General features: G+C 42.6%; 6 protein-coding genes across 10 annotated transcripts in view; 2 read left to right on the forward strand and 4 right to left on the reverse strand.

The window, feature by feature from the left end:
* LOC6606404 (homeobox protein abdominal-B) overlaps nt 1-12,570 on the forward strand; it is a 37,450-nt gene extending 24,880 nt beyond the window's left edge. For both annotated transcript variants that reach the window (XM_032723578.1, XM_032723579.1), the window contains exons 3-4: nt 545-918; nt 10,916-12,570. In XM_032723578.1, coding sequence (XP_032579469.1) covers nt 545-918; nt 10,916-11,776 — 1,235 coding nt within the window. In that variant the 3' untranslated portion in view covers nt 11,777-12,570. The remainder of the gene's footprint in view (nt 1-544; nt 919-10,915) is intronic.
* LOC6606405 (DNA repair protein XRCC3) lies at nt 11,903-14,134 on the reverse strand. The gene is made up of 4 exons (XM_002031173.2): nt 13,724-14,134; nt 13,502-13,663; nt 13,092-13,435; nt 11,903-13,035 (listed from the first exon to the last, which is right to left on the reverse strand). The coding sequence occupies exons 1-4, from the start codon at nt 13,776-13,778 to the stop codon at nt 12,571-12,573; spliced, it is 1,026 nt and encodes a 341-aa protein (XP_002031209.1). The 5' UTR covers nt 13,779-14,134; the 3' UTR covers nt 11,903-12,570.
* Nucleotides 14,135-14,244: 110 nt separating this feature from the next.
* On the reverse strand, nt 14,245-14,965 carry LOC6606406 (ATP synthase subunit e, mitochondrial). Of its 2 annotated transcripts, none has more exons than XM_002031174.2 (2): nt 14,860-14,965; nt 14,245-14,734 (listed from the first exon to the last, which is right to left on the reverse strand). In XM_002031174.2, the coding sequence occupies exon 2, from the start codon at nt 14,694-14,696 to the stop codon at nt 14,451-14,453; it is 246 nt and encodes an 81-aa protein (XP_002031210.1). In that variant the 5' UTR covers nt 14,697-14,734; nt 14,860-14,965; the 3' UTR covers nt 14,245-14,450. The 2 variants fall into 2 exon arrangements, with proteins under 2 accessions (XP_002031210.1, XP_032579472.1); XM_032723581.1 differs by lacking the exon at nt 14,860-14,965 and adding an exon at nt 14,804-14,822.
* Nucleotides 14,966-15,300: 335 nt separating this feature from the next.
* Nucleotides 15,301-21,728, forward strand: LOC6606407. Of its 2 annotated transcripts, XM_032720489.1 has the most exons (5): nt 15,301-15,843; nt 15,902-17,223; nt 17,282-17,420; nt 17,731-18,108; nt 18,657-21,728. In XM_032720489.1, exons 1-5 carry the CDS (start codon nt 15,699-15,701, stop codon nt 20,156-20,158), a joined length of 3,486 nt encoding a protein of 1,161 aa, XP_032576380.1. In that variant the 5' UTR covers nt 15,301-15,698; the 3' UTR covers nt 20,159-21,728. The 2 variants fall into 2 exon arrangements, with proteins under 2 accessions (XP_032576380.1, XP_032576379.1); XM_032720488.1 differs by lacking the exon at nt 17,731-18,108 and having other exon boundaries at nt 15,302-15,843.
* On the reverse strand, nt 21,377-25,845 carry LOC6606408 (histone-lysine N-methyltransferase PR-Set7). Of its 2 annotated transcripts, XM_032720490.1 has the most exons (3): nt 25,680-25,845; nt 25,017-25,407; nt 23,136-24,952 (listed from the first exon to the last, which is right to left on the reverse strand). In XM_032720490.1, the coding sequence occupies exons 2-3, from the start codon at nt 25,270-25,272 to the stop codon at nt 23,136-23,138; spliced, it is 2,073 nt and encodes a 690-aa protein (XP_032576381.1). In that variant the 5' UTR covers nt 25,273-25,407; nt 25,680-25,845. The 2 variants fall into 2 exon arrangements, with proteins under 2 accessions (XP_002031212.2, XP_032576381.1); XM_002031176.2 differs by lacking the exon at nt 25,680-25,845 and having other exon boundaries at nt 21,377-24,952; nt 25,017-25,272.
* A 433-nt stretch (nt 25,846-26,278) lies between these two features.
* LOC6606409 (pro-corazonin) lies at nt 26,279-27,054 on the reverse strand. The gene is made up of 2 exons (XM_002031177.2): nt 26,755-27,054; nt 26,279-26,637 (listed from the first exon to the last, which is right to left on the reverse strand). Exons 1-2 carry the CDS (start codon nt 26,967-26,969, stop codon nt 26,388-26,390), a joined length of 465 nt encoding a protein of 154 aa, XP_002031213.1. The 5' UTR covers nt 26,970-27,054; the 3' UTR covers nt 26,279-26,387.
* Between the last annotated feature and the right edge of the window lie 508 nt (nt 27,055-27,562).

The raw sequence follows: 27,562 nt of genomic DNA on the forward strand, positions 1-27,562 counted from the left end.
GCAAGGCGGCCATTGGTCAACGAAAGTGGCCAATAAATGCACTGCGAAGGCTAATTGATATATTAAATTAACAACTAGCGGAGTGAAGTAGTCTACAATCATTTAATATTTTAGAATTATTATATGAATGAGAAATATGTTTCATACCATCTTTACCCTATATTTAATGTTTCTGCTTAGTTGTGCCATAAGAAAACTAAGCCACCTAATCCAAGAGTACAAAATCGAAAACAACAGCAAAAGCTTATGGCAAATGGCAAACAAATGCATAGTGAAAAGAGTGGAAACAAAAAAGGGGAAAACATGCATATAGTAGAGGAATCGAACAATGCATAACAAAAGGCAGTTGGCCAGTCAATTGCTGTTACATTTGACGGGCTAATAGCAAAAGCGGTTATGAAATGACAGTCAAGAGACCCCATTGAGGTTAAACAGCTGCGATTCGATATAAAAGCCAGGCAAACATGGCCAAGACAATTGAGCACACTCATATCTGGCTAACCGTTTCATTGTATACCTTTGTTCTTCTCCATCACTTTTGCAGAAAGCTCCGGCAAGCCGGCGGCCAAGAAAAAGAAGCTATCGCCAACGGCAGCGTCAACTGTGGCTCTACCACCGGATATCAGTCCAACGGGCAGCAGCGACAGTTTGATGCGGGACAAGTTGATGGCCAACAACAGCAGCTCGCCGGGCAGCAATGTGAATGCGCAGTTGCAGAGCAATGCCAATAGCACATTGGAGACCACCGAGGATGACTCCGATTCCGGTTCCACGGATGCGCGGCGAAAGAAGAAGGCACGCACCACGTTCACCGGCAGGCAGATCTTCGAGCTGGAGAAGATGTTCGAGAACAAGAAGTATCTCAGCGCCAGCGAGCGCACCGAAATGGCCAAGCTGCTGATGGTCACTGAAACGCAGGTAGGATAACATACTAGTACTAATCAAAATATAGTTAATATATAAGGAGTATGTATCCTTATCCAGATAGTTCAGAATTATTCCCAGAATTATTAGATCCTAGAATTCCATGATAGTTTATGATTCCCCAAGGATAATTTCAATTGGAATTTTTCACAAAATGATGCCATATTTTTATGCAAAATGATTAAAATATTTCATATTGATTTACCCCCACAATGATTATCATTGCAAATTGCAGCTAGCGTACATAATGCTTTTGTGGGATTATTCGAATTATTTAGTGTCACAATATTTTCCTGTTCAAATCTAGCTCAAAAAGCACAATCGCAATTGTGGCCATTTAACTAAATTAAACACTTTTTAAAAACCCCCTCAATAATCCCATAAATGTTTTGTTGCCTGCTTCCGTGCGTATGCTTATAATATTTAATTTGCCTAATTTGCACGAGGAAATGCACACGCAAACATAAAAATTATAATAAAATTCCAAATACAGTAGTCTACAGTAAAAACAGGCCACTGAAACATTATCCTTTGTTAATTTTCGAAACTATTTTGTAACTTAATAAGCGCAACTTTCAATAGGATTACTATATTATTATTATTATTATTATTTTTTGATAACGCCATAATTTTAAACATTCACTGCGTTTTGGCTTTAGAACTTTGATGCCAACTGTAGCGATGATAAATAATAACGAGCCAAATTAAAAGCATAATTTGATCAGCATTTTGGCCAAAATAGACATTTTCCGATTCAGATTCAGATTTCGCTGGCCGCATTAGTTTAATACGCTATTTATTTACCCAACTCGAATCACCCCGGCAGCCATGAAATATATCGTAATTTAATTGAAGAGCATAACAAGAGGAAGCAAGGTGTGATGCTGCTTAATGCCTCAGTAATTATTATGCCAAATTGTATTTCGTTGCACTTGCAGCAGCTGCACGAACATGTGATTTTGTGGAGTATAGAAGGCATATATACATATATTTTCAAGGGGCGAAGGCGAAGGACAAGTTTACAATTCGCATGGCAGCCAGAAATGCCTTAAAGCACAAGCAAGCTCACACTCAAGTGCACACACGCACACACTGGGTTTGCCTGATTGTGAAATAAATTGAGATTTATTGACTAATTAGAATAAATTAACTTTGCAGCAAGGACATGCCCGGGGCCCAACTGCTGTCAGCCAATTAAGAGCAACAACAAAATTTATGAACAAACACACACACCCACATGATTGCCATCTGTGTGCTTGGCTCTTTAAGAGGCGCTAAATTAATCAAAACTTTAATGCCATTCCCCTGAACCCGTTTGCGGTTTCTGTCCCAAACAGCATACTCGTATTTGGCCAACTGCTCAAGTCGTTTGTTATCTGCACTTGCAGTTGACAGTGCCCAGTTTAAATACCGAAAGTTTAACCACTTTAAGGCTTCATCTCACTTAATGCAAATGTTTTGTCCTTAATTTTTGAATCGCTTTAATTAAGCATTTAGGGCTCAGCTAAGGAAAAGTATTTCAGCAAACGCTCCAATTAACGCAAAGATATATTTATACCATAATATCCCATAAATATATCCCGCTACATTCCTTGTCCTCGTCAATCCCAACAAAGCTGTCAAAACTTGGGCCTGTCAATGCAAACCCGATTTGCATTAATAATCTCACGTTACGCATACGCCGTGTGGGAGCTCAAATGCCATAAGACTAATTGGCTGCCATGGCAAAAGACCCAGTCAGATAAACACACACACACACACACACACACACACACACACACACACACACACACACAAACACAGAGCAAAGAGAAAATGAGGAATGTATAGATGTAGATGTAGATGGAAACCAAGCAACAAGGATATGGCAACGGAGTCACATTGAAATGCTTGCTTAATTAAATTACATTCTCCATCAAGCCAATTAATTACAAGTTGATATACACATATAAACACTAAGGATTCTGCAACGTGTGCGTGTGTACACTGGGCAAAATAGTAGATGACCAAATAACCAAATGCCTTGCTTCAGCCAATTTGGTATATATTTTCGATCAGTGCTTTATGTTTGATGTCCAACTGTCTATGTGAGCCAAAATGTTATGCATGTCGACATGTTCAAGTGTTTTGTCTACGTTATTAATATTATAAGCTCGCTCCAGTCATTTATCATCCTGGCAAAGGACACGTCTGCCTCTGTGTGTGTGTGTGTGCGTGAGAAACCGACGTCAATTCAAGTGCAATGCACAGATTTCCACGCTCAGAATGTTGTGTTTATATATAAAACACGGTCAGGGCACATAAACATGTATGTGTTAATCACAGCAATAATATCAGCAAATTAACTGCAGGACACGGGCTTCTGTGTGTGTGTGTATCTGTGTGCTAGGTATCCTGTGTGCGCGCGTTTGTATGTGTGTTGTGTATGTGGGTATCCTGCTGTGGCCGGACATTAAGCCTTTTGGCCATTTGCATTGGCACTTGCCAATTTTCCCATCGACCCACCGCCACTCACACTGGATCAAGTTTTGCAGCGAGAGATTTGCGTTAATTGGAATCAAATTACCAACTCCTCCCGTAATTGCAAACCAGTTCAATTGCAGTTCAAAACTTATAATTATACGTTGGATAATCGGATCAAGGTTTTCCCGATTTCCTTCGGCATTTATTTACCAAGTAATTTTTAAGCAGAGCGTCGAGTTAAGTACTTAATACTTGCGCTTTTTCATGGCATTTTTAATGATACTCGATTCAATGACAATATTCGTATCATAGAATCAACTAATAAGTATTATATTCATAAAGGACACAATTTGCTTTCACTTTGAACATAAAACTTCGCAGTCAAACATAAAACAAATGAAAAGCCAGAGACAAAATGAGAGTCATAAAATGGGCTTTAAATAGACCTACACATCGGCCATAATGTGGTTGGCTTGCCCTCTGGACTCTTGGAGATGGGGATGTAGATGCGGATGGGGATGTGGATGTGGATGAGATGAGTTGAATTGAGGTGGCTGCCATTGGCACCGCCACAGCGGTGCCACTCGCTCCACGTTGTGCGCCTCATCCAGCGAGCTGCACTCGTGTCTGCATCGTCTGTCATCAACAAACTGTAAAATAGCCTTAAGCCAGATAAAAATCAATTAATTACGCGTAGATGCGGCTGTCCCAACTGCAACCGCTGCACCACCAGCACCACCACCCCCTGCGGCACACGCACACAGCGACACACTCACCCACACTAACGCAAACTGACAACATTGTAATTGTGTTGCGATTACCAAACGAACGTCACGCGCCAAACGCAGCAAATTACATTTGCATATTAGTGCCAGGGGCGGGGAAATGGGGTGGTGGGGGGGTGCTCTGAAATGTGGAGCCTGGGGGTGGTGCAGTGGGTGGTTCTGGGGGTTGGTGCGCCATAATGCCGCAGTGATAGCATAGGGGCGTGTGCTGGCAACTGTTCGCTTGCGGTCTGCACTGCAACTGTCTCGACAATTTGCATTAGGCATTTCATTTTAAATGTTTGCCATCGCTCGCTCATAAACCCGAATGTAATTGCCACTCAGGTGCGACCTAAATGTTGATTTACTCACCGTCAAACGGGTTTTTTTTTTAAATTGATTCTGATTGCAGCTAGAAATTAATGCAAAAGGATGGTATATTAGGCCAATCGAACACGTTAATAACACCAATTATGCCAATAGTTCATTAAACAACATGCCTAATAATACTCAGTATTTCACAAATAAAACTTAATTTATATATTTTATAAGCACTCTCTTAACACGACTTGATTAAACTGCAAACTCCTGTGCTTTTAGCTACTCTGTAGTTTTGACCTCTGATTTGGGCCAACTATCTGCATGTGCCCATTTGTTTGTATTTATATGGTCAATTGCATGGTCGTTGGATGGCCCTAGCGATTGTGGGCCAGAACACAAGCGGCAGTTTCACTGGCAGTTGGCCAAATGACAAATGCGATAATTAAATTAAACTGCTGCCACAAGCAGCACAAACAAATCAAATGGCAATTCATCTTTGAGGGCACCACGTGATGGTGACCCAACTAGGAGCAATGTGTTTTTGGAGTTTCGAGTGCCCAGTATCGGGGCTTATTTACATTCGCAGTCTGTTTGTGGCACTGCAAAAAAGGCTAAAAAATTATGCTGCATTAAATTAAATTCGCATGTGTGTGCGATGTAAACAAGGACTTCATATTGCTTTCGTCCTTTATTATTGTTAATATTGCCAGTGATATCAATCAGTTGCAGCAGCGAAAGGAATTCTGAATGCAATTCACAGATAGTTCTGTCATTTGCAAATTATCTAACAAATGGCTGGCAATCAAATAAATTAAAAACAAGTTCAAAAAAATAGTTTCTTAAAAGGTTGGCTGTGTGTTTTAATAATGTGACTATTTATTGCCTTAAGTAAATGGACATGGAACACCACTTATTTTATTGGCATCAGTCCATTAAGAAATAAACGACATTTTTCGAAGTATCAGAAAATGGATTTGACTTATGGCGAACCTACTTAACGCCCAATAAATTTGAGTTTTAATCCAATTAAAGATCAAATCGTTCGTTGCAAATCTATAAAGGCGCACTCAACACTCTTGCAGCTGTGTAATGAATGCCTTTGACTAATTAATTAACTAATTAAAGCTAATTTAAATTTTATTAGTCGGCAATTATTTAATCAATTCATGAATAATTTAATGCACACAAGCGCACTATCGCCGCAAAATGTGCAAACAAATATTACGCATACGCCACGTAAGCTTTCAACGATTTAAACGAAAACGAAATCATTTTAAGCAATGCAAACAGCAGCGCTTATATTTTTGTTCCTAATTAATAAATAAATATTTCACAAATTGATATATTATTATTTTGTTTGCTCTCGACCCTCACATTTAATTACGGTCCAAAGTGGCTAGCATAAACTAGCACAATGGTCACCACAAAGTGTCAAAGTGTGTGCATGAGTACATAATTCAAAACAATAAATGCAATTTGCTGTTATTAGTATTATTCGGCACCACAACTTAATTAAATTGTTACGCATACGCCCCAGATGACACCGCAAAAAAGGGTTTTGTACCCAATGGGATTTTATCAGCAGCATTTAAGAGGTATTACAGCTTAAAAAATCCTGTGCATTAGGTAACTAATGGTGTTTTAAAATGGTATTGCTATTTTCATATTCTATTTCTATGGATTAACTTTTGAAAAGCCGTTTAAATGTCTTGAAATAAACCCTCTCTTATTTTTTTGGCTAGAACTTTAAGCAAACTGGTTGGAATAGAATTTGCATAAGCACTCGACTGAATGGCTGCCCACTTGAGTTTTTTTCTAGCCCGTTCAAATATAAAAAGCCGACAGCATCTGCCTCGATTGGCGACGAGCAAAACTGTTTGAAAATAAACAGAGGGCGTGGCTCCGTCGGCAGATCTTTCAGATAGCTCGTCCCGTCTCTGTCGATCGCCAGCGCAAGTCGACTATAGGAATCAACTATCTCTGTCGGATGTACGATCGCTATCGTCGGCACTTTGTGGGCGTTGCTGAATTTCAAATTTTGACATGGCTATTTTTTATTTTGGCCAAACTGCTGCCAGAACTAAGCACTTGGCAATTAGCGAGTCAACAGCGAGTTGACAGCTCTTTCTTTTGATAAAATATGAACAATTAACTTTGAGCGGCCAGTAAGTAATTAATGAGCACTTTATGCAGCAGGAAACTGGCCAAAACACAATCCAGCTAACTTGAGTGGGCGGTCAAAGCCACGAGAAAAAAGAAAACATGGCAACAAACCGGAGGCCAAAAACATTTTAGACAAGCCAACACAATAAGCCAATTAAAAGTCAAGAGGGCGAAGTTGGCCAAAACTTCTGTCAAAGCGGCAGGAAAAACTAAAGGCAAAATAAAAAATGAAAAAAACAATTTAGTACCTGTCTTTCGTGCAACTAATAAGCATAATTTATGCTGCTTTCTGCCACTTTGGACTGCCAAGCTGACATAAAATTCTAAAACCGCAAAGCAAATCAAATAAAAACTAAAAATACAAATTAAAATGAAACGAAAACACGAAACGAAACGAAAAATCATCAACTAAATTGCTTCTCTAGCTCTTTGCTTTATTTTCCGCTGCATTTTGTTGATTTATGTTCGGGCTTTCTATGCACACACTTTGGCTTTCAATTTGTGGCCAGAACAGATTTTATTTTAGACGAATTTGCTAGTACGAAATTACATTTTGATCCCGCATAAGGGGCTAGACAATTTCTGCAATGCCAATTTGCATCGCTAAATTTTTTAATTTCACACATCGCTTCAAATGGGTCTTCTTTGGCTTGGGGTCACTAATATCACTAATATCCCGACTGATGAAATTTCTCTCCTTTAAGTTGAATTATTTCGTATCTGCTAATTGCGTACGTTCTACAACGGATTCACCGGCAGTTGCATTGCGAATTTAGATTTATGGCATTCCATGCCGAATAACCATCATCTTTTGATTGCATTTAGCATGTGTAATAATGATGTTGCATAAATTCCACCTCCAGCTCCTTTGAAACATTAAATGCCCTCGCTTACCAAAACTCGAATGCGGATACGGATGCGAATGCGAATGCGGATGCGAAAGGGGCGTGGGCGTGGACTCCATTGGATATCCGGTGATAATAGCATTGTTGCGTTGTTACACGTAGGCTGGCTTCAGTTTGCATTTGTGCCTTAATTAATAAGCAACGAATTTAAAGCAAATGCTCTTATATCGATATCCCAGGACAGCATGCTTCCAAAACGGAGATGCTAACCAGCATGTTAGCTAGTCACTGTGATTAATTTATAAATCAAGTCCATTCCATATCCAAATAATTCCATTTCAAGATACGTATCAATTTTTTCGTACAATAGAAATCGGATATATAAACTCATAGTTCAGAACAAATTAATTTAATTAGCAAACCCAATAAACAGATTTTTAGTCCAACTACTTAATATTAAGTAGCTAAATCTCGAAATTCACAGTGAATTTTCTGCCAGCACAGCAGAAAATTGAAACCCCCCGAAATTTGCGGAATGTTTCGAATTTCCAAAGTAGGGCGTATATAAGTGGGCGTATTTGAGTGGGCGAAACATAATCCGAAATGACAGGCAATGCAGTGATTATGTTATTAATTAGTAATGGCAATGCATTGCGCATATTTGCACGGAGCAGAGTGTTTCGTTACACGACTGAAATCGCCGACGTCGGCGGGGGAATCGAAGGTGCTTTGCAATATTTGCCAGCCATACTCACCTTGTTTACATTTGATTTTGGGTTCTGCGGGTGCATAATTACAGATTAAGTTCAACAATGTTCCAGAACGTGTGAGTTATGGCCTTCCTTTCCTGTTTTTCCATCACCTACGGCAATATGCCGCATTCCGCGCCCACAGGGGCAATTATCATAATTTTTTCAACACCACAAAACAAACAAACAAACGAACAAGAATATATATGCTAAATTACACATTAAAACATTATTTGTAAAAAGGGAGCTCGGAAAATTGTTGAATTTTTCTTGGCACGCCCGAGAATTATGTGCAGTAGCCATCATTACTTAGTAGCTCTTTTCTGCCCATATTCCCTCCGTCCCCATTCCCTCCATTTCGCATTCCGGCAGCCAAAAACACTTGGCCATCCTAATTTGGCCGCTCATTGTTGGGCCAGACATAATTTCCTTCGTTTATTTTCGAAAAGTGCGCGGCGAATGTGAAAATTAATTATACTAAGCACACGCATAGACGACGGGAAAAACGAAAATGAGTGAGGTCGGAAAAGGGGGCGGGGCGGGGGCTTGAATGGCAGGGAGGTTAACAGCATGGGTTATGGGCCAAAGAAAATTGCGGACCCGACCAGACTGACTAGCCGACTATTTAAGGATTGGTGCGACTCTCTGATCTTCTGGCGTTGATTGAAATACATGTGTTGGACCAACAAAATAGCTGAGACGCATCTGTCATAAACCTATTTAAGTGGCAAATACCCCTACACTGTCAGAAAATGATGGTATACAAATTAAAATACAATCAGTAGATAGATATCATAGTTTTCGTACGAATGAATGAATATTATTTAGTGCGAATTCCTGCTTAATTTATACTATAAAAAATATAGTAAATCACATAGCACACGAGTTAATGAAAATGAAAATTCCTGGGAAATATTTGATCGATTTCGTGTGTTTTTCCGAGTGGCTCTAGTTTGCCTTTGGGGCTATTTATGAGCTCTGTTTCTGTCATTTTCGCCACACACGTTCACACAGACACACTTAAATGTCAATAAATCATATAGGAGCGGTTCGAAGCAAAAGCGAGGGGCGCTTGACAAGATTTGAAGTATTTATAGAATGATTTCCACATCGCTCTCGCCTTAATGAGGTTTAGTGCCCAGATCAAAACACAACAAACAAGGCAGTTTATTGACGATGCGCAATCGATTCGAGCCAAAAGCGGGGAAAATTTAAGGTGCTACATAAATTATTAATGAAGATTTATGCAATATTTACCAAATCGCATCGCGCCCCAAACATTAATAATCCGAAAAAGCCGAAATCAATTAGATCATCGCACATGAAAATATTCAACAATTAAATACGACGATGATGAGATGATGGCCCGTATTCGAAAAGGCCATAAAAATAAAGCCATTTAGGTGAAAGGAAGGAATCCACTTTTGCTCTGGCCATTAAGAGTGCGGCTAAGGTAAACACGGGAAATGCTTTATTGTTTATGAACGTATGAATGTATCTAATGAACTATTTCGGGGGTGGCACGCGGTATGAGTAATGCCCAATTGCTAGGGGCCAAAAAAAAAAATAATAGTGAGGAAAACTCACTCATAATCCATCTTCATCCGTAAAATAAACAATTTTGCATGGGCATCAATCCATCGGCGGGTATATAGCAATTCAAATTGCCATTCTATGGTGTGCGAGAGTATATTCGGAAATATTTGGCAATCAATTAATTGATTTTCGATACGAAAATTTACGGCATTTGTTTGTGCGCCGCGTACTTGGGCCATTTCCTCTTTAAAATTTTTTATACTTTTCGAAATGGGTAATTTCGTGGCGTTTTCATGTTAATTTCATAATTTTTTCCGCCACTGCGGCGAAATGAGCATGTCATATGGACCACGGACTACTACAGGCGCATCTATCTTTAACGTTTGTATCTCTATCCGAATGGAAGTGTGTGTATCTGCAGACATGCCGCTGAAATACTAATTATGTGCGCGATTTAAATAGATTTTTCATTTATTTAGCTGGCCCATCATTTCTGGATGAAATGGAAATGAAAACGAAAATGAGAGGCAAATGTTTTATGTTGCGCCATTGCGCTCGGCGGAAAACCGAAGGGGGAAAATTGGGAAAAACAGCAAGGGGGAGGGGGGGTTTCGATTTTTGCCTTTTGACGTGCGCCTGTCATTTCATCATTGCGCTCGTTTGGAGTCTGAGGAAAAATGAGCACCGACTGACTGACGGGGCGGAAGTGTTGCGAGTATATTCAAATAATTTCGAATCGTAGGATACACAGCTCTCGAGTTATTTGTTATGCGCCCACTAATAAGGCCAAATGGGGCATAAACATTCGTAATTATGCGGCTGTGAACTGGCTTTTTGGCTCAGCCATTTTGGGGTCGCATTTTCGAGCGGCATTTCATTTATTAACCTGGATTTATAATATCGCCATAGCAGCCTTTAATCTCGGTTTTAATACTTACATATTTATTGCTGATTTAAAAAAATATCGTAATTCGTATTTCCGCTGCAACGAGTTTCATTCAATCGGAACTCGTAATTAAAAAATAATATATTGTTATTACAGAAAAAATTTACAACTTGGCGAATTGTTCAGGCCAAGGTGTTGCCATTCCAAAAGAAAGCATCCCAATACCCGTTAACTAACCCAATCCATGTTTTACTGTTTTTGCAGGTGAAGATCTGGTTCCAAAACCGGCGCACCAAGTGGAAGAAGCAGGACAATGTCACGAATAACGAGGCGGCGGAGCACAAATCCTCGAATGCGAAGCCAGGAGCAACAGGCACCGCAACAACAACGCCAAGTGGAGAGCCGACCGAAAAGAGATCCAGTAATGCGACTTCACCCACTGTTGGCAATGCCGCCCCCATTGCGGAGATTAAGAAATCTCCAAAGTCTCCAAATCGCGGCAGTAACAATAACAACAACAATACGTTAAACAACAATGTTAATAACAGCGAGGGAAAAGTGCCCGCCAAACAAAGTACCACCAAGATTAAAAAGCAGTTGAATGCGCTGCTGGAAAAGACAGTTAAAACGGCTAATCAAGCACATCGAAGTGCAGAATTGGAGAGCAGCGACCAAAAGCCCGCAGTGGAGAAAAGGCCAAATAATAGTAACGAAAATCAACTGCTACACCAGCGCTTGCATCAACATGCCATACCTTTAACTGTAGAACCAGCCGCTCCACTCGAACAAACCGAGAAATTGGACATAAAACGAGAGGAGTCACCGCAGCACCGGGAACTGCAGTTAAGTCTCCAAAGGGCGGCAATTCAAAATGGCCAGCTAACGGAAATGGATTTTGAAAGCAAATTGGCCGCAAGTAAAATATCCATTGCCTTGGCCATGGCCAATAAACAAATGCAGCCGGAAAAGATGATCAAAACCGAGAGTTCCTCATCGGAGGGCGAAGGCGAGGGAGACGGCGAGGAAGAGGAGGAGGAGGAGGAGGAGGTGTCCTCCAGCGAGCATGGCGATTCCATAGAAGCCCACGATTCCCAGGATCAGGATGTCGCCATGCGGGAGATTTAAACAGAAAAAAACACAGTCAAATTAACTTGTGCCAAAAAGTCGAATATTGCTCATCCACAAAGAGGATTAACTATCCCAATATACAAAAGAAAAAAAGAAAACTAAACAGAAAGAAAACCCCCATAGTTGTATTACTTAATTGTAATTTAATTGTCGCGTAATCTGTTCAATTTTAGGCTTGTATTTTATTTATTTAATATACTTAAACGCTAAGGCTAGGCTTTTGTAAATGTCGCATTTAAATGTCCGCGTAAACTATGGCAAATTGTAATCTGAACTTTTGAGAATTTCATGTGATAATGTATACGAGGCGATTACAAAATTGATTTTACTACTTGAACTATGAACTATACTGTATGTAGGCCTGTAAGCTCTGCTACCCTGTAAATTGCAATTGAATGAAACATATTTATTGAGTGTTTGTACAAAAAAGGAATTAAGGCAACAAATAAGAAGATTAAGCCCGAAAAATGGCTTAAGCTCTGGTTAAATTTATCGGAACTTTACATTTATTTAAGAAAAGTTGAAACAATATTGCGTTATCGTCATTCAGTTCATCAGAAAACCTTTTGTTCGTTAAAATAAATAAATTTCCTAAATTTGTTTTTATATATTTTAATGCTACTTAAACCTGAATGGCAAATAAGTTAATTCAAATTATTAAACCCTAAACTATTCCGCTGAATTTAACAGGAGTATAAGACAATTGTATGGCTGATTGAACGCTCCGCCGTTACACATTTTAAATTCAACAAATTAAACGATAACAAAATAAACAGAATAAATTCAATCAATCACAGTCGACGCATTTTGGCAGGTGGGCTGGGAACAGATGGCTCCGGAACATTCACCACACCATCTGCAGTGATAAGGAACTCGGCAAAATCATTGGGGGTCTCTGGTGAGTAAAGTATCTCCAGTTTGCGCACCGTTATCAGTTGATCACCCATGCGATGCTGCTTGGGCACCCGGGAAACACGCAATCTAGTGCGTCCTAGGTGCGCCCACTGCAATCCCAAGCAGGGAATCTCATCTTGACCGTCCCTAGTGGCCACCTGGTTCACACAGACCACGGCACAGTTGTACTTATCCGCGTAGCTGAGCAGAGCGTCTGCCAGTCGACGCATATGTCGTGCTCGTTCCAGATAATCATTATACAGCCGGAATATCGCGGCCACAGAATCAATGATGATCAGGCCAATGCCATGTTGTTGCATCAGTCGCGGGATGCGGTTTATAACGCACGCCAGGAGAGGTTCCTTTGGATTAATATAAAATAAACGTATGGCTACAAATTGCTAGTTTGTGAACTCACCGCCTCAATGTGATTTTCCACAAAGATGCTTCCCAGAAAATTGAGCTCCATTTGCGGATGCCTCTTCTCGCAGGCTTTGCTCATCTGCAGCAGTCTTCTCGCCGGAAAGGAACTCTCCGTGCATATGTAGGCCACGCCTTTGCCCAAGCCACCCAACTCACGGGGTAGCTGGACACATAAGCATAGCTGAAGGAGCAACTGCGTCTTGCCCACGCCGGCTGCTCCACAGAGTTCGGTGATTCCACGAGTGACCACTCCACCGCCCGTGCAGCGATCTAAAGCGGAACATCCGAACGACACCCGGGACCATCTAACATTGACAAGCGGCTTGAAGAGGGAATCCGCTGTAATACAAATTAGTAAACTATTGACATTCACATAGGCTACTTATAAATTGGTCTAAGAATCACCTGACTGGGGCATCTCTGCCAGCCACTTGGCCGCCGCATCCTTGAGCACCCTTACATCATCCGGAGTGCATTTTCGCACGATTGTGTGCAGCGATTGGTGGCGGGTGTCCAGGAATCGCACCTTGGGGGTCGTCAGCACCTCCTCCGGTGCCAGAACATTAACTGGAGTACAGGAAGTTAGTTGGCTCTTGAATAAAGTTGTGGAAGCCCCAAAACTCTTACCCTGCTCCGCGATTTCCCTGATATGCTTGGGCAACTGATCCAGAAAGTTTGTCATCGCGATGCGATGGCATGTCCTTGATGGGATTGCGTGATATAATGGTCCCCCAAACACGAAAGGTGTCTCAACACCTCCGGAATTGGAAGTATTCCGGGGGATTATTGACCAAACAGCCGAGCCATGCGACGACTAGCTAGCTAATTGAAAGTGTAAATAAACGCCGGTTGAAATCAGCTGTTGGCGCCAATATCTTAAGTAGGCCAATCAGCTGGCAACTACAGTGAGCATCCAATAAGGTGAACTATCCGTTGTTGTTCATCAAAAAAGGTTTAATATAAAGTTTACTCCTATGTTTGGAATATTTTTGATGATCAATTTGCAAAATTAATTATATGTACTTCCTAGTGAAATTTGGACCTCAAATACTCTCAATGCTCTCCAAACACTAAACTAATATAAAAATATTTCCAGTGAACACCACTCAATCACAGACACCAAACACTTGAGAGTATTTACATAATAGTTTGGTTTCAATCATTTAATTTCGAACATTCTGTTTTTTGCACAAGCATCAGAGGAAAACACAAGAACGATAGTCTGTGATCGATAGATGGTGGCTCCACTATCGATGATGCTTCTCCTCCTTTTGGGCGAACTTCGTGTGTAAATGTTGTGGTTTTTCAATGTTTTTAAGCTAAGGGAACTGCGGATGCTGCATCCTGAAGGATCCTAGTGCTTGGGAGTGGGCTTCGACAGCTCAGCCAAGGCACGGGCCTCAGCCTCTGCGCTGCGCTTCTTCTCCTCGGCGAGCTTGGCATCACGGACGGCCTTCTGCTGTGCCTCGATCTCGCGCACCTTCTCCTCCTTCTTGGACAGGCGGCTCTGGTGGGCGGCACCGTAGGCAATGCCCACCAGGAGCAGGGACCATCTGCCGAACTTGATCAGCGGGGAAACGCGAACGGGAGCCTGCGACATGGTTTCTTCTTCAAGTTATGTAATTGTCCGACCGTGAACTGCAAGAAAAGGGTTCACTTTAGTTATCAAACTTTGTTAATACCGTTCCCTGTCCCTCTGCACTTTACAGATTCTTCGTTTTCCTAGTTTTATGCAATTTTTGGTGTTAAATAAGCAAAATTACCAAATTGGTGGAGCGATTGCAACGGCAGCGCAGTATAACCTTAAAACAGCTGTCAAAACTGACAGGCGGCTATCGATAGTTGTATTGGCACGGCGGCGGCGTTGCCAGCAGGCTTAAAAAAGTATGAAGAAATTGTAGAAAATATCATATAAATTTTAAATAAGCCTCTACGACGACTTTTTGTTGTTCAGTGTCCCAAAAAAATTTGACGTATTACATACAGCAGCCTATTCTAACTTGTATTTTTTTCTTATTACTAAAAATGTTCAAACACAATTTTAACAGTAAAAGAATGGGAAAGAACATAATATAAATACTAAAGCGTCTAATATAAAAATATAATTATTCTATGGATAAAAATTTAAATCGAAAATGTGAATTGAAAAAGATTAGATTCAAATTTTGTATGTTATCAATGTTGCGCAACGTTTTTCAGCACTGTCGGTTGGCCAAAAGTTAAACGTTCACACTGAGGGCAGAGGAAAAAGTATTGTTTTCTGGAAAACATGGCTAATTCCAGCTAAAACGCGACTTGCAAATTCGGCAAATCAGATTTTAGAGCCATCAATAAGGCGACAATTAGGCGAAATACAGGGACAAATGAAAATTGACGCGTGTTAAATGCAAACAAGAAAATTCCAACACAGACCTTGAGTGGCTAACACACACACACACTCGCAGGCCCTCCACACCTGCGTCACACATACACACCACACACACAGTGATAAAGCGGAGCGTGAGGGATAGAAGATCGAACCGTTCCCAGCGTTTTTGTTGTTCTTCTTGAAGCAGGAAGTGAATTTTAGGGGATCCTTTTACTGAATTTTGCAGCTGGCATTATGGTGAATGTACCCCCGCTGCTCTGCAGCACCCCCCCGCCCATCGACTTTGGGGAGGAAGACGACGATTCCGGTTTACAATCCACCATCCATTTGGACGAGGGTGACGAATACTCAGATTTTGGCTTAGTCAGCAGCTCGAAAGGCAAGCTTAGATATTTATCGAATCTCAAACCGATACTCACTTAATCCTCGCTTTTTAGAACCCCCTCCACCACCAGATCCCGTGGAGGAATTTCGAGAAAAGCCACCGGATTTGATGGAAGACAAACAAACCGCCGAGGCATTTAATTACCAAGTGAAACAGACGATGGATTACGATGTTTTCGAGGAAACAGCACCGCCGACGCCGCCTCCGTTGAGCTTGGAACTGGATGAGGAGGAACTTGAGGAGCAGGTGCCCTCCCTTAAGTTGGACAGTCTAAGTCTCTATTCTACAGAAAGCTTTTCTGCCGCCTCCACACTCTCACCGGTTGTGGAGACTAGTGCAGTTGCTCCGCCGGCTATGCAAACAACCAAAGCCCATGTCCTCAGCCACCAAGTCACGCTGGAGGACGTGTCCGATGACAGCGACGAGGAGTGCTCGCCAAAGAAGCCCAAAGAACTATTTATACGCGAGGGAGCTGTGGATTTCTTTGCCATAGAGGTTTTGGCCACTCCAACACTACCAAATGAAGAAGGATTTTCGGAGGAGAATGTGGATACAGGGAAAGGGAAAAGCGTAGAGAATACCTCCCAGCCAGAAGAAAGCTTTAGAAGTCTTGAAGCCCAGGAGGAAAGTTCAAATACCTTAGAAAAGCCATTGGAAAATCAAAGCCATGGCTTATCAAGTCCTCCAAACCAGGAGGAATGCCCTCACGAATGGGGTGAACCAGCAAATAGTGATACATTTTCATTTACAAACTTTGAAGCGACGCCAAAAGACTTAGTACACAAAGAAATTGTTCCCGAAATGCAAGAGCAAGAAGGTGATGATGACTTTGGTGACTTTGCGGACTTCTCAGCGGCAGAACCACAACTAGAAATCAAGGAGAATCCAACGTCTGCCTTTGAGACACCTTCCTTAGCAATCAATTCCCGAACGGAATCTCAACCTCTAGAGGTTAAGACGGCTCCTACCACAGAAGAATCCTCTAAGTTACCTCCTGCAGAGCCCGATGATGGCTTCGATGATTTTCAGGAGTTTGCCACTCCTGCGAATGGAAACCATGGTCAAAGCGAAGACGACGATGATTTTGGCGACTTCGCGGAGCCTGTAGTGGCTCCTGTTTCTGTACCTCCGCCACCACCGCCAGCTGCTGTCCACCTGAGCATAGATGAAAGGGTTAAGCCAGTCCTTGAAATGATGTTTCCACAGCCAAAGGAGCTGGACAGCAAAAGTATGGACAATCGCAGGCCTTTGGCGCAGTGCCAGCGGTTCAACTTTGGTGCCATAGAGCATGCCCAAGCCCTCGATTACCAATGGAGCAGCTCGGAAATGAGACACGCCCTCGTTCGATCGCTGGGAATCGATTCAAGGAATATAGTAAGTTAGATAAGGCTTCAATATGTATTTAAAATAACTGAAATTCATAAACTTCCAGCTCTTCGGCGACAAGTGGAACTCATCGATGCCACGTTTTGCTGCCAACCTGAGCTTCGATCCACTGAAGCCGCTGAAACCTCAATCAACCGGCGCCGCAAGCAGCCTGGAGCCCATATCCAATCCCACCAGCTACCAGGGTGAGTGTCCTTAGAGTCTCTGCGAGATTGCTCCACTTAGTTGCCGCAAATTAACCGCTACACAAGTTTCGTAAATCGAGAAATTGCCACCCTATCGCCTAACGCTCGCTTTACTTTCAAACGCTTTTCGTTGCCTATTTCCCGATCCTATTGACACACGCTTCCCGGATTGGCCTGCCGTTCGATTGGCTGCTCCTTTCTATATATTCTTATTGGTTTTCGTTTGCCTTGTTTTTCCTTGTGACCACATTACTTCTAACTATCTCAACAAACAATCAAAAAGTTTATCCTTACGATAAATTGTATTTAGAATCACATGTACAGACATTACAATTGGAACAACTAGACCAACTAACGGTGGTGGCTAATGCTGATAAAATAAATCTTGTTACCTCTAACTCCCACACCAATAACAACAACGATAATGGTGATAACGACGTTGCTGCACCCGTTGATCAACTGGATTGTTTGCCACCTGTGATGGATTTGATGACCCATAACGATCACAATTTGACAATCGATTTGCACCACTCTCCACCACTCACACATTTTGCCACCATCTGCAACAACAATAATAACGATAATAACAATCCCAACAATCTTAACAACAATCATGCAAAAAATACTGCAACAATGACAATAACAATTAACACTAACCTCACTGCTCACGACGCCTTGCTGGATTTTAGTAAGTTTCGTTGGCTCTGTGCGTGTGTTGTAGTTGAATCTCCACTCTTTTCGGTTCGTTCAGTTCAGTTTCGATTCTCTATATACTTCTCAGCTCTATCTCTCTATCTACCCGTACCGTCCTACCGATCCACAGTTCCCCCAGTTCTTGTTACTTTGGCACAACGCATCCAATCTCAGCCAGCTCAGTTCTAGCACAAGTAGTTTAAGCCCGCCCAAGAGTTCCCTTCATTTTCACATTTTACTTAGCTAGATACAGTTCATACTAATACCTAAATATTATCTCTAAACTTCATCTGATGTGTTGCTAAATCTGGTAACTAATAGTAATGCTTGAAATGTAGCCATTTTCTGATTTCTTTGATTCTATAAAATAAAATGATAAATGCAAGACTTTAATGACATTAGTAAACTTTCTTAAGCACACTGGTTTATTTAGTTATCTGCAACATAACAGATGATTATAGCCTAAGAACTAATTAATTATCTTTGTATTTATCATAGTTTTCATTATGACAGCCGAGTAATTATTTTCTTTCCTTCGCACAGGATTGGAAAACGCCCCCGCAACAACGGCGAGCCAAACTGAAACGCGGACTGGCCCGTCTCATGGGGAAGGCTACTCCTCCGGCAACGGTTCCGCCAGCAATTCCGACGGCGAAGAGCGACCGAGTCATAGCCACCAGCCAACTGCAGTCCCCAGCCCCGAATCGAACCATATTGAATCCACAGCAGCGGCATCAGCAGCAGCTGTTGCTGCAGCAGGAGCGACGCTACCGACTGCTCTATCAGCAGACAGCCCTGCCCACAAACTCAACGGCGGTGAGCAGCTGCATCAGCAGCGGCCGGAGCCGGAGCAGTTTGATTTGAGGACCACTCCTCCGGTCGCACCGCCAGCTCAGGAGGAGGTAGTGGGCAGCACGATGGCCAGCTATTCGGTGCCGCTGAAGGAGACCCACATCTATACACCCTCCAAATCGGATACGGCGGTGGCCAAGACCACTACACTAGCGCCCATTGATTTCGACTACGAGATGGCTGCGACGGGCATTATCATCGATGAGACGGTGGTGAAGAAGGAGTATCGCGATGTGGAGTACAAACCCCCATTTGGTCTGGATTCGCCCAGCAAACTGAGTGGCAATGGAGCTGCCAGCAGCTTTCAGTTGCCACCACAGACGACGGAAGATGACGACTTTAGTGATTTTCAGTCTATGCCGGCACCAAGGTCTCGCATCGATACGCCCACTTTTGGTGAACAGATGATTCTTAGTCCGGCAATTCTGCTGCCCCAAGCCATTCCATTGGCAAAGAAGCCAGCTGCAACTATTGAATGGGGCGACAATGCCCTGTCCAGCATAAATGCCGAGGAAATGGCCAGGATAGAGGAGTTGTTCTCCTCGCAGGCCAAACCGCTCACCATAAGCGCTTCGGTGGCCAAGAAACCAGCTCCTTCCACGCCAGCTCAGTCTCAACCTCAAGAAGACGATGAATGGTCGGACTTTGTCTCTGTGCCAGTCACCCAACAGCAACAGCATCATCAGCAAAACGCAATCGCTAACAACAATAATGTAGTGAACAGCAACACTAGGAAACCAGCTGCACCCAAAGAAGATGATTGGTCGGATTTTGTGAGCAGTACTCCGCCGGCACGACCGGCTCCACAATTCAATTCCGGTGCCTGGCAGAGCGCTAATTTCTACAACAATCCCTTGAGTTTGTACCAGGCGCAGCAGCAGCTGCAGCAACAGCCTCATAGCAATCTAGTGCCCAAGGGCAGCACCAGCAGCAATAACAACAATGTGCCAGCCATTCCACAGCAAATACACATCATGCACGACTTCTCAACTGCACCCGTCTCTGGAGGATTGGGTGTGGGTGCCACCTACCAGCAGCAGCATCAGCGCCAGCAGTTCCAAATTGGCAACGCCAAGGTGGCCCCGCGCATCTCCCTGATACCCGATCTCAGCTTCGTTGCACCGGCCTTGCCCACAAATGCTGGTGCGTTCATGGGTGCGCTTCCGAAACCCAGTTTCGGTGGCAAGAAATGACACAAGAAGCTGAGGGTGGGCAGTGGGCGGCTCCAGCAGCAGCAGCGTCCGCATGTGGGCGCTCCACGACCACTGGGTGGCGGCGAGGCCACCATCCTCACATAGGCGAAAGGGTCGATCGCGCCCCCGGGGGAGCCAGTCAGTATTATGAATCCGTCTGATATTCACCATAATCCGAACCGTCACACATTGTAGTTTTGTGGCAAGCTGTGTTCCATGTTGTTGTCGTTGTTGTTAACCTTGTCGTTGGCATAATTGTTGTTGTTGTTGTGCATGCATGTTGTAGTCTTAGGCGTAAAAATCAGGATTTAGAACGAAACAAACAAGTAACCATTTTGTGCAATAGTTTGATTCTAAATTTATGTTGTACTTAATTTGACGAAAAGAAATCATAGTTTTCAAAAAGAATATTTTGTAGAGCGAAAAAACTGTTAGTATGCTTGGAAAATTCTTTGTTTTTATCTAATATTAATTAAATGATTCCATATACTTTTATAACTGTAAATTTAATTTTTTAATTGGTAACAAAATTCAAGAAGAATTGTAAAGATTTGCTTTAAAGCCCAGTGAAATTATGTACTTTAAGGGATATTTCTGAAATTCTGCGAGATTTTAAGATTTAAGCTTATGCATCTGTTAGCATGCAATATCTCTATGCGGTCATATCAATGTAACAACATAAGGAATCATCATAGATGACCAAAACAAAAGATACGAATTAAAAACAAGGATTTCGGAAGTATCCCAAGTGAAGAGAAATTCGGAATTACTTTTAAAAATGTAAAACTATTAGTTCCATGATGTAATTAGCATAATCAACCCAAAGTAAGCACCCTAAGTCGGAGTACTCCGCCTATCTGAGGAATTAATCCGCAGCAAAGCCTACAAATGCATTCCACTGGCGAACTTCCCTCTTTGTATATCCATAACAAATACTCCAATGCGATTGCGGGCCACCACCACCACATGGATGAAAACCCAACCCGCCTGATGCGAATTTTTTCTATATTGTGTACTTAACAAGCGACAGGAAAGCGAACTAACCAAGCAAACATAGTTAACGTTGTATATGAAATAGGATTTGTTAGTTGATAGATGAACTCCCGTGCATTCCAAGTGTAAATGAGTGTGACTGGCTGCCATGATGATCTCCAGGAAATCGCTGGAAAACGAAACCCAATCCGCTCCAGTTCTTGATTATTGTTTTGTTCGTGTTAATGTGTTTTCATTTATTTATTTTACTTTATGTTACGCACTTTAAGTTGAATGTGTCTGTGTGTTGCGTGTGTGTGTCTGAAAATTATAAACAATTATCGACTAAAACTAAGTGTTTGATGTAATCATATGTTTTTAGGCTTAAATGTAAATTACAAATAGATTTCAATTTGTTTTGTTTCATTTTGCCAAGTCAATGAAAAAAAAGGTAAAAACAAGAACATGATTATAGATGGTTGCTGCTTGGTTTAAATAAATGAATTACCTATGTACTAGAACGTATTAAAATATATTTACCATATTGTATAATTAAAAGATATGCGCTGATTAAAATAAACCTATTTGAAAAACAAAATCCTTCAATATATTGGAGCATTCATTTAAAATACAGAAATCTAGTTAAAATGGGACAACACAAATTTGAACTAAGTCGATGAACTAACTATGCCGGATCTTTGGGGGCGGGGCGATTTATCATTTAATTGCTTGAATCTATGCATGAGTGTGTGATTGAAACCTGCGTGTAAGTAGAGAGATTATCAGTAAGTCGAAGCACTAGGTGTCCAGCAGGCCACTACTACTCTCCTGGAGAAGCCTCGAGAATTAATGAGTGTGTCAATGGGTTAAATCAACGATTCAGTAGTGTTAGTTCCTAGGGGTTTATTGGGGCAGGTGCGAGGGAGTGTATAGCTCTATGGCAGTAAATAGTACGTAATAGTTAGAAATTACACATGTATCTAATATAAATATCTATATAAATAGTGTACGATCGATTTTTGTCAATGTGAATGCGTGGCTTCATCAACATCATCATCTCTTTTCAAATGGTCAACAGTTTTTCGATTTCATTCAATTATCTTAAGATGCCTTAATGCTTAAGCGCGTTGTTTTTATAATTATCATTATTATCTCTCCTTAACTTTAGCCTTGCTCTAAACATAATGAAACGCTAACAAATCCAAAAAGATGCTCATGAGTTTTTGGGGGGGTGGAGGGGTTACGGGTAGTTCGATCTTTCGATAAAGAGTCTTATAGGGGGTGAATAGTAATCGTACAATTTAAAGGCATTTCGCTTTGGGGATCATGGGTCTAATATCAATTTACAATCTTTATAGTCTAGGTCTTTTTGATAAATTTGTTCTTAATTGGTAATTTCGATTATTTCACTGACCCAAAGGGAAATATTAACTTCATTTGTAACTTATTTTGTTAACGCCGAAGACCGAAATTGACATTAAACCTATTTCTGAAGCAAACTTGTTAGAATTTACATTGATTACTTTTCGTCCCTGTCTGGGGACCCTTGGGTGTGGGGCGTGTGGGTATCGCTATCCGTTATGATATTTTGAACTAACAGTTTATATACTTTTCCTCAAATAATATCTAAGCTCGGGGCTGCCCAGAACCGGTGTCAAATACCCCTATCTCCATTCTGATCCTAGTTGCCGGAATTCGTAATGATTGAATTGGTCTTACCAAAAATATAAGTGCTTGCAATATTGATATAATTTTGCTTAATGAAACATTGTAAATGAAGCAAATTCCGGCAACTTATCACACGGAAACAGGTCTGAAAACAATTTTGCAGTGGTTCAAGGCAAGGCAATCTACGTATAAAAGCTAAGAAAGATTCCCTCGGGCCAAAAACCAGTTTAGCCCCAGGTCTTAATATTTTAAAGATTCTCTGCCCTGAACATGGTAAATAGTCTTCGTTTTAAGGCTGTACCGCATCCCCTTTCGCGAGCTCCTGGAAAGCTCTTCCTCAGAAGGCCAACCAGGGATGGTGCAATAGTGACTCCTTCGATCGGTCCCCGTAGTCGTAGGTCAGTTCCTCGCCCGGCTCGATGTCGTCCTTGGCCAGGAGTACGAGATGCGGCCGCTGTTTGATAAGTACTACTTTGGTCATTAGGTTACCAGCCCGCGAGTGATTGATGAGGCGCCCCAGCTTGCCGGTGTCCACGGTTGCATCGATGCAGTACTGCTGGGTCTTGTGCTTGAAGTAGTACATATAGCACCCAGCATTCTCGTCCAACGCATAGCGTTTCTCCCGTTCCGCTGCCTCGCCTATAGAGATGAGATCTCCCACATACTCAACCACAAACTCGTTGCGTTTGAAGGGCCGATCGGCGACTACGCCTCTTCCCTTGCCCATGAAGTGGCGTACTTGGAGACCCTCGCAGCGCTCTTCCAGCACTGCTTGCTCCAAGCCCCGCATCCATTCCTCCTTGACGGCCGTCTTAGTCTTGCGCACACTCCTCCGCACCGGGAAGAAGTCGGTCATCTCACGATTGCCGTTGGTGGCAGCCAAAGGCAGCGGCGGTTGTCCCTTCGTTGGCCCCTTGCTTTTGGTCTTTGATTTCACGGGCGCAGGCTTGAGCATAGTTTTCATGCCTGTTTTGTTGCTGTTCGCTGTGGCTGGTGCTTTGTTCTGGTTTTCGCGCTCCTCGGCAGCCTTGATCAGAGCTCGAACGTCGTCCTCGTCCTCTCCTTCATCATCGTCGTCGTCTAGCACCACGACGATATCATCCTGCTGCTGCTGCTGTTGTGGCGGTGGTTTCTGTAGCTGTGGCTGGTAAGGCGCTTGTGGCTTTGGCTGGTTCAGTCTTCGGCGCGACTTGCAGGCTGCCACCGCTGCTGTTGTGGCCGGCAGTTTTCGAGGAGACTTGCGCGGCGACAATTGATCTGCGGATCCGACCTTGCAAATTCCTCCAGTTACCTTCAAAGCAGTTTTGATCGGCGAGGGGCAGAGGATGCGATGCGGTGTGGCTGGTTTTCTGCGTCGGGGTTGCCCCGCTGGCGATTCTGTATTGGCAGTGAGTCCACAGGCTACTCCGCTGTCGCAGGAACTACTGTCATGTTGATCCAAATCGAAGTGCGGCAAATCCAGCGCCTCCTTTTGTCCATTCAGGCTTACTATTTGATTGAAGCGCCCATTGAGGCAGGCGTTTAGCACCGACGGAGGTGATGAGAATACGGCTCCGGCCAGTTCGAAACTCCGGTTGATCTTTATGCTGGAGGCTTTGGTGGGCGTGCGATCAATGTCCAGGGTCAGTACCGGCTCCTGCAGGAAGATGTTGTCGGTGCTGCTGCTGTGCGTGGAACTATGGCTGTCCCTCAGCGCAGAGCGATGTGTCTGGAAGTCGGCCAGAGAGCCCAGTCCCTCGAGCGGCTCTGCGACCTTTTTGATGTGTGGAATTTCTGGGATCTGCTGAATCTCCTGCATGACATCCATGTCATGCTGATAACAGGGTGAATTGGAGGACGCTCTGGAACTGCCATCGAATAGCAGTTCCTCCACCACCTGCTGCAGTTCCTCATCCATAAGCTTTTGTTCTGCCTTGGCATCTACTTCGTCGGCAAAGGGAAGGTTTTCATTTATCTGCTCGTCTGCCAGCTTTAGCACCTCGTCATCGAGTTTTATTTGTCCATTTAGCTCTTCATCGTCCAGTTTCAGTTCCTGATCTCCTAGATCCAACTGCTCCTCTGTGTGTATTGTCTTTTGGGAATCCTTAGCGGCAGCATTGGCTTTGAAGAAGTTCTCAATGGTGCGAGTTTGTGAGCGCGTGGCCAAGGGAACTCCTTGAAAAATGACAAACAATGGGTATTTTAGCCACCACAGCTAACCTAAAAAATGCGCACTCACCTATTGTGCGACCCGCTTTGTTGTCTTTGTTGTGGGCCATCATTGTGGCTTCCGGCAGTTGGCCATTTTGAGTGACCTTCATCAAACGGCAGTCTTTCCGCTTGGGGCTGGCAAAATACTGATCCTCCAGCAGATTTCCCGCCACATTCAGAGGCAGTGCTTGGTCAACAGGAATTCCCGATCCCGAGGAGGCTCCACCAGAGGATGAGGATGTGTCTTCCTTGGCGGGCCGTTGTCGTCTTCGCACCATTATCATTTAAAATGGGTTGGGGGCGCGTGATCGCTGGGTGGGCGGTAGTTACTTGGTTTTTTTTTTGGCGTTGGCGCGTTTTTTTCTGGACACGCGTTTTACCTCTCACACGCACACGCGGAAAAACCAAACTGCAATTACCTGAGGGCAACCGAAAAAACAAACAACAAAATTAACGTAGAACTCATAAAACAATTGCACATTACATGTGTGTTTTTTTTTCCTCCTTTTCTGCCTCTCTTACTCTCGCTCTCTGCCATGCACTTTTCTCCTCTACTCGCCCCTCTTGCGTACAGTTTTCGCCACTGAAAAAACGTAGTCGTTATTGTTGTTGTGCGAAGCGAGCGAAAGAGGAAGAAGACCAAAAGAAGGGAAAAAAAAGAGGGAAAATAATGTGAGTCCCCGCAATGCACCTCGCTCGGAAAACTGTCGTCATACGCAGCAGCGCATTTTTACACGGATGCGATCGACTTTATGCATGGCAGCATTTCAATGGCGGGGGAAATTAATTGTTGCACTTTTCCGCAAACTTTTTTTGGTTCTTTCTTTTTGCGTCGGTTAGTGTTACCAGATAGCGCATCTGCTTTCACCTTTAGTATATGCGGTCTCATTTTGTTAATACCGAATTCGGTATATTTTCAGCATGTTTTAAGACAGTGCTGGAAAGTACTTAATTGTTTTTAAGTTTCAAATTATTTGAAAATGATGTGTTATTTTGTAATTTCATTGTAAGTCAATTGATTTAAGAAGTACTAGTTATGAATTATATGTATCTTAATGGTACTATTGAAAAATAAGAACGTTTTGGATTTATTACATACATTTTTCGAGCCCCTTTTGTTATAAATTCTAATGAAGACCTCATGTAAAATATATGATATAAATAAATATTATAAAAAATTTGAAACAACTCTATTAATTGCACTATTATAGTACAAATAAATATCATTCTCCATTATGCTATGCAAATATCTAAAATACTTTTTTCGGATATTAAAATAAGACAGTTAAGTAATTCATAAAAATCGAGTGTTTTATTTTTCGCTTACAACAATTTTTTTTACATTTTTGTAGCATTTTTTGCTAGTTTAACAAGAGATTTCACATCGAATGGATCGTGGCTAATGTTTTCCAAACACATTGGGTTCGGCGGAAGCTCCTCCAGCGGCACTCAGTTCCTCTAGGAGTTCGTTCGACTGGCGATGTCTGTTGGGGATGTTGGCACTGGAGTACAACACATTCTCGCCATTAATGTTGCTCAGTCTGGGATGGACGCTGTTCTCGGGATCCGGATCTACTAGGTTAGTATTGAAGTCCGAACCCGGGACACAGTTTCTGGCAATCAGAGAAAGTTGAAGCTGCGATAGACAGCTGGCCAAAAAAATATTGTAGGGTTCTCTTATTCTTTATGTATTTAAAATATAAAGTTGCATCTTTATGTTGTGTTATATGAAAAGTGTTATCTGTTATTGTTTCAATTAAACTTACCGCTCCAGCCTGCGATCGCTGCTCCAATCCTTCAGGTCGTAGAGATCCGTGAGTCCCAGCTCGCTGCCCCGATGGAGGTGGCCGTTGGCCAGGAGTGGTGATGCGGCGTTGAAGGACCTCTTGCCGTTGGTCCATCCGCGGGAGTACTGGAAGGTCTGGCCCATGCACATGGACAGCGTGAAGAGGAAGAGGGGCAGCAGCAGGAGGCGCAACATGTTTCGGCAGAAGTTAGTCCTGTTTGCAGGACCTCGGTAATCTCGGCTGGTTCCTTTCGCGTTCGAATCACAACTGCGTCTGAACTATTGATGCTCCTCGATGGGCTTTTATATCGATGAGCCATAAAGGATGGATGCCAAAGGATGCGTGATGTGTCTGCGTTTTCCGCCAGAATCCTTGCTTCAATGCCCTCCAGAAACACACACTTACCCAGATTAACCGGGGATTATTAGCACCCAATTGTTTCAACTTGGCAGTTAGCGCCCACATGTGGCCACGCCCCCAGCTCCCGCCACCGCCCCTTGTGCCAACGACAGCTGGCTGCTCAAACTGAATGCATTTGCTGATTGGAAAACTACCACTTTTCCCGGGCAAAATCAGAAAGTGGGTGGCAAAAGGCTTAAAATAAAATGCTTGAGCCGAAAAAGTAATTTTCTTCCCACTCCAAAAGGGAGTAAAATGTACAAATTAGACTTGGATGACCTCAGGTAAGTGGATTTGCAGACGAGCTCGGCCAAAAATAGCATTTTCCAGGGCGAAGCTAAAGACTTTAATTAAGTTATATAGTTACAACTTTTTTTTAATATGCTTA

Source organism: Drosophila sechellia, chromosome 3R (assembly GCF_004382195.2).
Source record: "Drosophila sechellia strain sech25 chromosome 3R, ASM438219v1, whole genome shotgun sequence".
Taxonomy (NCBI): Eukaryota; Metazoa; Arthropoda; class Insecta; order Diptera; family Drosophilidae; genus Drosophila; species Drosophila sechellia.

Excerpts from the sequence above, each read along its gene's own strand:
- LOC6606405 (XM_002031173.2), bottom strand. The coding sequence starts at position 13,778 with ATGACAAACTTTCTGGATCAGTTGCCCAAGCATATCAGGGAAATCGCG. Across the intron at positions 13,664-13,723 it reads CAGGGAAATCGCGGAGCAGG|TTAATGTTCTGGCACCGGAG; the intron begins GTAAGAGTTTTG and ends CCTGTACTCCAG. Across the intron at positions 13,036-13,091 it reads TGGAAAATCACATTGAGGCG|GAACCTCTCCTGGCGTGCGT; the intron begins GTGAGTTCACAA and ends ATTAATCCAAAG.
- LOC6606406 (XM_002031174.2), bottom strand. The coding sequence starts at position 14,696 with ATGTCGCAGGCTCCCGTTCGCGTTTCCCCGCTGATCAAGTTCGGCAGA.
- LOC6606407 (XM_032720489.1), top strand. The coding sequence starts at position 15,699 with ATGGTGAATGTACCCCCGCTGCTCTGCAGCACCCCCCCGCCCATCGAC. Across the intron at positions 17,421-17,730 it reads CAATCCCACCAGCTACCAGG|AATCACATGTACAGACATTA; the intron begins GTGAGTGTCCTT and ends AATTGTATTTAG. Across the intron at positions 18,109-18,656 it reads CGACGCCTTGCTGGATTTTA|GATTGGAAAACGCCCCCGCA; the intron begins GTAAGTTTCGTT and ends TCCTTCGCACAG.
- LOC6606408 (XM_002031176.2), bottom strand. The coding sequence starts at position 25,272 with ATGATAATGGTGCGAAGACGACAACGGCCCGCCAAGGAAGACACATCC. Across the intron at positions 24,953-25,016 it reads CAAAGCGGGTCGCACAATAG|GAGTTCCCTTGGCCACGCGC; the intron begins GTGAGTGCGCAT and ends TCATTTTTCAAG.
- LOC6606409 (XM_002031177.2), bottom strand. The coding sequence starts at position 26,969 with ATGTTGCGCCTCCTGCTGCTGCCCCTCTTCCTCTTCACGCTGTCCATG. Across the intron at positions 26,638-26,754 it reads AGCGATCGCAGGCTGGAGCG|CTGTCTATCGCAGCTTCAAC; the intron begins GTAAGTTTAATT and ends TTTTTTGGCCAG.